This window comes from Malurus melanocephalus, unplaced genomic scaffold, assembly GCF_030028575.1.
Source record: "Malurus melanocephalus ecotype Western Australia unplaced genomic scaffold, MMel_1.1 scaffold_1000, whole genome shotgun sequence".
NCBI classification, from domain to species: Eukaryota; Metazoa; Chordata; class Aves; order Passeriformes; family Maluridae; genus Malurus; species Malurus melanocephalus.
The window spans coordinates 111,787-120,604 of NW_026624232.1; the positions used below are offsets into that span (position 1 = coordinate 111,787).

At 50.9% G+C, this 8,818-nt stretch overlaps 2 protein-coding genes across 2 annotated transcripts in view; one reads left to right on the forward strand and one right to left on the reverse strand.

The window, feature by feature from the left end:
- Positions 1 to 6,342, forward strand: part of LOC130585910 (feather keratin Cos2-3-like) — a 7,319-nt gene extending 977 nt beyond the window's left edge. The window contains exon 2 of the mRNA XM_057386584.1: positions 5,945 to 6,342. Coding sequence (XP_057242567.1) covers positions 5,945 to 6,271 — 327 coding nt within the window. The 3' untranslated portion in view covers positions 6,272 to 6,342. The remainder of the gene's footprint in view (positions 1 to 5,944) is intronic.
- Positions 2,531 to 4,740, reverse strand: LOC130585908 (feather keratin 1-like). Its single transcript, XM_057386582.1, has 3 exons — positions 4,707 to 4,740; positions 3,269 to 3,366; positions 2,531 to 2,936 (listed from the first exon to the last, which is right to left on the reverse strand). Exons 1-3 carry the CDS (start codon positions 4,738 to 4,740, stop codon positions 2,610 to 2,612), a joined length of 459 nt encoding a protein of 152 aa, XP_057242565.1. The 3' UTR covers positions 2,531 to 2,609.
- Positions 6,343 to 8,818: the final 2,476 nt, after the last annotated feature.

The window sequence follows — 8,818 nt, forward strand, 5'->3', positions numbered from 1 at the left end:
CCTGCTCCCTCTCTGGATCCGGCAGATGGACACCTGGTGGGATCTCTGTGATGGAGATTCTGGGATGATCCTGGTTCCGTCTGCACCGAGGCCTCCCTCAGTGACCTTGATCTCATCTTTTTATTCATTAAATTTCTACTGCATCCAAACCCATGCCTCTGTGTCATCCTTTCCCTGTTGTCAGTCGGTCTCCCACCATTCCAAGAGAGAGAGGTGTTGCTCAGGGGTGTTTCTGTGACAYAGATTTAGGGGRAGGTGTTTCAGTGCCTTCTAAGACAGGAGAGTTGATTGTGCTTTATCATGGTATTGCTGCTTTCTATCCTCCATGTGTTTGTCTTACGACCCACTGCAGAAGGTGAGAGGTAACACAGGTTATTGCTAATGGATCCCTTTAGGTAAATTAGAGAGAATTGCTAAGTGATCAATGTTTGTAAATACACAYGTGTAGGGTTCATTGTAGAACAATATGGTTGCACAGGAAAACACGTCTGTATCCATTTTGCTTATTATTATYTACAGCAATACAACAGCATGAAAGCATTGCAATACCAACATGCAATCACATCACCCAGGGATGTGCACAAGGTAAAAGAAAGGAACAGAGATAAAGGGCAAGATGGTAAYGATCTCTCCAACCATAGGCCCTATGATGAGACTTGGTTGCTGTGCAGTCTTGGTCAAAGTGGTGGTAGACCAGACCTGTTGGATGGTGGGGAAAAATCCCWGAGAAAATCCACAGAACACAAAATCTACTTTGTTTATGTTCATTATGGTTCAGGTGGGAATGCCCAGGTACCTCCCCTGGGGTGAAGAGCTTCACACTGGATGGTGCTATGGTGTGGATTAGAGGACATTTCATGGGGGCCTTGACACCTTCTAAGACAACACAGCTGCCCATCACACCTAGTTCAGTTGCTTTGATATTGGCCCATTATGGCCCATCAGCAGAGATGAGYGCTGTCAGGACACAGTGCTTCCCAGCAGGGAAAGAGAAGGAGTCCCACAACCCAACTCTCGTGCAAGGGAGGCCAACTTAGAATGACAAGAGGCACCAGCATCCACTTCCTATCCCACTCAAAGCCCACAATTCACCCTCTGTCAGATCAGAGGTGGGCCATTACACATCCAAAGATCACCTCCCCCAGTTCACCAAAGCACCCTGGTCTCCACAGATGGGGGAATGTTTTGAGTCATTACCCTGTAAGAGTTCAGTGCCTCACAGTCTGGATGGATAGAAGGAAGCAAACCTCTTCACTGACCCTGTCTACCACAAGGATGATTTTATCTTTCTAACCAAACCGTTCTCCTCTCCACACCCAGTWATTCCKGTGCCTGTCCTCTGCTCTGACCTCYTCACCATCCTGGCCACCCTGCACTGAAGTCACAGCKCTTGGTCCAGGTGGCTTTCACATTACAGCCTGTCCCCAACAAGGGATGGCACAGGCCAGTGCTGAGCAGAGCAGCATCCTCGATCCCACCCATCTGGTTCCACTCCTGCTCTCACAGCCCAGGGTGTTGGTGACAGCCCTTGCTGTCTGTGATCATCAGTGAYGTGGACAATGGTATTGAGTGCAACCCCATAGGACTTTGTGATGCGGTTTATTKGCCATAGGGGTATTTGGTCAAGGTGTTGATCTTGGGGACCTTTTCCAACCTTAATRATCCTGTGACTCTCAGCAAGGCAACCAAGCTGAGGGGAGCAATAGCTCTGCTTGAGAGGAGAATTTAAATCCAGAGGGATCTTGAAGGACTTGAGGAATGGTTCCACATGGAACTTGGGAATTTCGACAAAGCCAAGTGAAAGGTCCCACCGCTGCTTTGGGGCAATCTCAGGAACCAATAGTGACAGTGGGGTGGATGGATGGAGAACTGCACTGCAGAGAAGGGCTGCAAAAACAGTCACATGGGTGCCCCTGCTCTGAAGGGCAGCTGAAGCAGGTTTTTCAGGCAGAAGAGCAGGGTCTGGGGGACCTTATTGGAGCCTTTGAATATGTGGTGTTGTGTCAGGAAGCTGGAGAGAGACATTATATCTAGTGGCTGGACTAGGGGCAGGAGTTTTAATCTGGAATAGGTTAGCTGGAGCTGAGATATCTGTCCCCATGGCRGGAGGGTTGGACTAGATAACCTTTAAGAATCTCTGTCAACCAAACTCATTCTATGATTCCTTGATACCCTGGGTCTGTGAGAAGGCAGCCCAGACTCTGCTGGAGTCTGATGGGAATCCAGTACCTCCATCTGGTCAGYAACACGGTCACTGAGTGCTTGTGTCACAGCAAGGAAAAGGAAAAGAAGTGCAAACAAAGTGGATGTTTGTCAGTGGACAAAGTAAKGAAATCTATCGTGACCCAAAGAGGCAGAAAAATTCAGAACTGGATTGTCACTCAGTGCACACTGAGCACACCCAGTGCCAGCCTGGGCTGACAGCCAGTGCAAATCCAGCTGCAACAACCCCCTCTCAAAAACACCCCTGGCCAACATCTCTGCTTTGGGAGAGCATCTGCAGGGCTAAGGATGACACAAAGGCGAGAGCTGGGATGCAGCAGAATTTAATGAATCAAAAGAGGGAAAAGATGGGGATCCACATGGAGGCTCCAGTGCAGGGAGTAACTTTAGCAGGGGAAGGACCTGATGCCACAGAGGCCACTGCCCAGGCCAGAGAGGCCAAAGCCCCCAGAGTTGATGGGCACTCCCTGAGAGCTGAGGATGCTGCCAACAGCAGCHGAGGTGGAGGATCCCACGGCGGTGTTCTGAGGGAAGGAGCTGAGGATGGGGCCAGGCAGGGTCACCASCACRGSMGRSGGCTSRATGRCSACRKTGGAGTYCTGGCACTGCWGGACACAGGGCTCATTGCAGCTGTTGGCCAGCGGGGTGGGGCCGCAGGGCTGGCAGGGCCGGCACAGGGTGTTGCAGGACATGTCTTGGGGCTGCAGGTGCACCTGRCAGAGAGATCAGAGAGAAATAGAGCTAAGGCGTGGATGAGAAAGATCCTGTCGACCCCACCATGAGGATGACCCTCTTTTGCTCAGCCCCAAAAAAACCCTTCAAACACTGACAAACCCTTCAAACACGAAGTCCACAGAGATCCCCACCTCCCCAACAGCTCAGGAGACACCTCAGCCAAGCCCCAGTGTAGGTCTCTGCCATACCTTCTCCCTCCTTCCCTCACCCACAGCAAGGAGCCCCAGTGCCCAGCTGAAGATAAGGCACAYGCTTGCTTAGAAATTTAGCAGGGGGAGGACAAGGAGAAGGAGAAATGCTCCAAACTCACCTTATTCCCAAGGAACTGGAGACAGGAAGAGTGGATACGAGAGTGAGGAGAAGCAGCTGCTTTTATACTGCTCCTGCAGTGCCCCAGGCCCACAGTCACTGCACAGGAGCAGCAATTGTCCTACAGACTCATCTCCAAAACAAAAAAACCAAAATATCCTCCCTAACGCYACAGGGTGGGTTTTGGTTTCCATCAACGCTGCCATTTCATTTCCTCATTCCTGACATCCCAACTAGGTCACGGAGATCCCTTTCATGTTCTGGGATGAGAAGCCCAAGGATTGGATTTTTTTCTGGAACACATGAGTAATGGTTGGACACAATGATCTTGGAGGTTTTTCCAATCCCTGTGATTCTTTGATTCAACCATTCTCTGATTCTGGGCAGAAATCAAGTCTCAAGCAGAGCCCTGTGCCATTGGGTTCCTCCTCAATATTTCAAGAGGTTGTTGGGTATCTGGACCGTTCCTTGTTCCTCCTTCTCTCCTCACCCCATGATGCCCTTTGGCTGCACAAATGTGAAGCCTGACCTGGATGACACACAGGCACAGGCCACTTTTCCAACACACTCTGTCAGAGCTGAGAACATCCCTGACCTTGTGGGATAGCTGCCAAGCATCCCTTTTCCCAAGGCCAGGATGGAGCTGCCCTTGCCAGAGGGGAATCCAGCCCTGCCTGGGACAGAGGCCTGCAGACATCACGCCCTCCTGGCTTGGCCTCACACCAAAACACTGACACACRGCCAACCCAAAATTAAAGCGTGACTTGTCTCTGGTAGGGAGAGTCTCTCCCTGGAAATTTGCTTACTGAAGGCATTCCCTTGTGCTCCTGGGACACGTCCCAGCTGCCTCCATGTCTGCAGGGCTGGGAAGTGCATCAGTCCTCAGTGTGGTTTCAGAGCTGTTTTGTACCCAGGACGTTTCTGAGCGCATCCCCTCCGTGAGCATCCTCAGGCACACACCACTGCAGTTTCTCCAGCGCTCTTACTTGCTGGACAAATGAAGGTTTCCTTCCTATCCGATGGTGCTGGGTTGTTCTTTAGGCTGAGGAGGCATTTGGGGYGTTGGAAAGGGGTGGGCTGAAGTCCCAATGCCCAGGACAGATGCCACAGAGCTTTGGAGCCCAGGATGTATCCCAAGCAGTGAGGCAGTGTTTTCTGGAACCCCTTTTTTCCTCTCCAGAACATCCAGGAGAGCTCCTTTTCACAACCAAGCGGTGGAGTCACTGTCCTTGACCAAGAAGATGAGTCCTCTCTGTCCATTCCCACCCACCATCCAAGTGTTCTCTTTTTAGCCTGTGTTTTGCCTGGACCTTTCAGGTTCCTTTCACCTTGAGGTGCCCCTGTTGTGCTGCCAGCTTTTCCAGTCTGTTTTGGTCTTCTCAGGTGCCTATGAAAGCACATCTGTCCTGCCAGATGCCTGAATGGATGGAAGTTATCACCTTTGAAGTCCAGGGCCTGTACATTGCTACTCATATGCTCCCTGTCCAGGTCTTCCTCCCTGTCCTCAGCAGCATTCCCTSACTGCCAGCACTTCCCAAAGGGAGTTCAGAGGTTCTTCCCCTGACACTAACACTCGTGTGCCCAGCACACACTCACACTCATGACAGTCCAGTGTGTCTAAATGTTCCCATAGCTGATCCTTCTCCTCTGCTGTGGGGAAGTTTTCCCCGCTCCAGACTTTGTGAGGAATATCAGGAGCCTGATCCTGGGACAGCAAATGCTGCCAGTGAAGACCAAGGCCCAGAAGCCTTGGAAAACCTTCCCCTATCCTATAACCCCTGACCCCAGTGAAGCTGCCCCAGTCAGTCTTTGGCTGCTGCCTTGTGTGGAAGATCTTCTTGATTCCCCCCACGTGTTTTCCTCATTCTGCTCCAGGTGGGTTGGTTCCTAACCCCAACCCTGGGATACTCAGATAGCCTGGCAAATATTCTGCATCAGCAAATCAAGCAGAAGAAAGAGGAAAGCATTTCCCTGGAGAAGCAGGGGCCAGGGGGCATTGGAGTACAGGGAGAATGAGGAGAGGAGCCTTTGGGTGCTGGAGCCTGGGTATCATCAGGTCTMTCATGGCAACATGATTAAAGGAGCTGCAACACAGACCAAGCGTGTCAGAAATGAGGAAATTAAATGGCAGTGTTGATGGAAATCAAACCACAATGTGTGGCGTTAGGGAGGATATTTTGCTTTGGAGGTGAATGTGTTGGAAAATTACTGTCMTTGTGCAGTGACTGTGGGCCTGGGGCAATGCAGGAGAAGTATAAAAGGGGGACCTTCTCCTCACTCTCTCATCCACTCCTCTCGCCTCCATCTCCTTAGGATCAAGGTGAGTCTGAAGCCTTTCTTTTCTTCTGCTTCTGGGTTTTCTGATTCCATTCTTTGCTTTAATCCCATTTGGTTCTCTGCCTGACCTGGGAGAGGGAAGGGGCAGAATTTGTGCCAGGATGCACAGGGTTTTGGCTGTGGTATCTCCTGACCTTTAAGCTAGGTATGGAATTCCCTGGACTTGGTTGTTCTTGGAAAGATTTTTCAGGGCTGATTGGAAAGTGAGGCTGTAGGGCCTCCATCTAAGCAGCCTCCTGCTTTCTTCTCCTTCTCTTTGCTTTTCTCCATCATGCTGTGTCAGTCTCCTCCTGTGACACAGAGCTTCCTCAACTCTTCTCCTCAATGTCCTCTCTGTCAGGTGCACCTGCAGCCCCAAGACATGTCCTGCTACACTCCATGCCTGCCCTGCCAGCCCTGTGGCCCCACCCCGCTGGCCAACAGCTGCAATGAGCCCTGTGTCCGCCAGTGCCAGAGCTCCAAYGTCGTCATCGAACCCTCGCCTGTGGTGGTGACTCTGCCTGGTCCCATCCTCAGCTCCTTCCCTCAGAACACCGTGGTGGGATCCTCCACCTCAGCTGCTGTTGGCAGCATCCTCAGCTCTCAGGGAGTGCCCATCAACTCTGGGGGCTTTGGCCTCTCTGGCCTGGGCAGTGGCCTCTGTGGCACGAGGTYCYTCCCCTGCTAAAGCTGCTGGTGATGGCCCTGGGGAAGGGACCCAGGGACACCCAGGATGGAGCCACCCTGGGGACACAGCATTGGCTTGTTTCTTCCYGAGGGGCTGAGCACCCCCAGCAGYCCTGGCAGAARKACRGGRCCAGCCTGAGCTCTCGGGAAGCACGGCCCATCCCTGCCTCTGCCCTCTTTTCCTCTCTCCTTTCCCTCCTGTGTCCCTGTTCCCTTGTGCTCCYSTGGGCWGTGATCCCCACTCAGCCAGCCTGGGGAGGACCTGCTGCCTCCAGCCCCTGTGTGGGCGCCTGCTTGGAAAACACACCCTGGAAAACAACAGACTCTTGTTAGCCCCTTGTGCTCTCTGCATTGGCGTCTCAGCTTGGTTTGACCTAATTTTCCTTGTTTGATTCATTAAAGTTCTTTTGCATTGCAGCCCATGTCTTTCTCTCATTTATTCTCTTCCTAACTGCCCAGAAAGGAAGATGTTGCTCAGGGCTGGTTGTGAGAGGGGATTGTTGCCTCTGGTTGTGCACAGGGTGTTAACACAGGCTCAATTTGAATATTCTTAGTTGTCCAATAGGTAACTCTTTTTCTAGCCTTCTCTGTCTTACTGGGCCTAGAGAGCACAGCCAGATGCTCTTCAAGGATCACAATGAGAAAGATGGTTTTTGGTCTCCCCTGAAGCATTCTTTTCCTTGAACTCTGGAAGACATGTGTCCCCATGCCCASCTGTGACCTGCAGCAGTTCAGCCACTCCCCTCCCTCAGCTCCTTCTGGATAGCCCTTGGAGACCCTCAGCCCACACCCACTGCCTCTCCTCCTGCCCTGAGTCTCTCTGGGCTCCCTCTCCCCAGAAACATTCCCCAGGATCYCTGGGTACAGACAGGGCATGGGCAGGCCCAGGGGAGAGATGCTCCAGCTGTGGTGTGTTTAACCCAGTCAACACTAAGAACCGAGCAACTCTTCTCTAGATCTGCTTTCCTAGTGGAACTGGGGAGAACTGTGAGAGCAAGAGAGAGAAGTTTTGGTTGAAAGAGATTTAAGAAATAAAGGGACAAAAGAGAAAACCCAGAAAAGGTGACATGCAAGGAAGTTGGAGACAGACATTATATCAAGGCCTGCAGTGGTTGGACAAGGAGCAAGATATTTAATGTGAAATAGGGTAGAAGGCACAAAAGAWAGAAATTTATGATGATGCGTGTGGTGAGGCACTGGAAAATGTTGCCTATAGAGTGATGTGGTGCTGCGTCTTGGGAAGGGTACGAGGACTTTTGAGTAACCCGGTGTAGTGTCAGATATCCCTGTCCATGGAAAAGGGTTGGACTAGACAACCTTTACTGGACTCTTGCAAGTGCTGAAAAATGTGCAATATGTCAAGATTATCTCAGTTCAGGATGACCTTTGATGTCAGATAGTCCTGGTTCCAGTCAGGAYAGAGTTAATTTTTGCATCAGCCAGGAGAGGGCATGGCCAGGACCCAGAGGTTGTTCCATAACCCGTCAGGTCATTGCTGAGAGTGGGAGGGGGAATGGGTCTCTTTGGGAAGGAAGGGCTCTCTTGCTGTCAGGACAGTGAGGCTGCAGTTGGGTCAGGGGCCCGGTGGTCACATATTGGAGTGTGAGTCACTCTCTCTTTTGTACACTTTGTTATTAATATTGCAGRAGTTACTGTTCMTTTTCTTATCTCAYTGCTGCTTCCAGTAAATTATTCTTATCCCACCCCATGATCTTTGCTTGTTGTGCCTCCAATTCTCCTCTTCATCCCTCCACAGTGGAGAAGGAGTGGAAGGAGAGCCAGCAGCACATGGTTTTATTGGGAGCATTAAACTGGAGAATACCATTGCTAAACCAGGACAAAGATCTCTGGATACTTTCCAGCCTAATCAGCAAGAAAGGAGATCTTATCAGTGAAAYAGGCAGCAGCTGCCTCCCCTTGTCAAGGACATCTGGGAACAAACAATCTTAAAGGATTTGGCCCAGATGAGCAGTAGAGGACATGACYAAGACCCTCAAGCTGTTTGACACCAGCTCATGTCATTGCTGAGGTGGTGGGGGTGGGACTCTCTCTTTTGCWTCCAGGAAGAAGCGTGCTCCTTCCAGCGGGAGAAAGCTCGGTGGGCAGAACAATCCTGTATTGTCCTAATTTCCGTGTAAATAATTTCTACTATACTTTTTCTTATTAATATTGGTGCTGTTACTGTTAGTTTTTTTCTCTCAGTGCTGTTTCCAGTAAATGACTCTTATCTCAATCTGTGATCTTTGMATTCTGTGGCTTTATAATTTGGTTGGGCAGGCCCTGGCACAGGGCGCCCAAAGAATATGTGGCTGCCCCATCCCTGGAAASTTCAAGGCCAGGATGGATGGGGCTTGGAGRACCCTGGAACAGCAGAAGGTGTCCCTGCCCAGGGCAGGGAGTGGAGCATGGTGAGTTTTAAGTCCTTTTCAACCCAAATCATTCTGGGATTCTGTCATTCTTTTTAGACTCATAAASAGAGGGAAACTAAAAACCCAGAGGGTCACTCAGTGCACACTGAGCACACCCAGTGCCAGCCTGGGCTGACAAC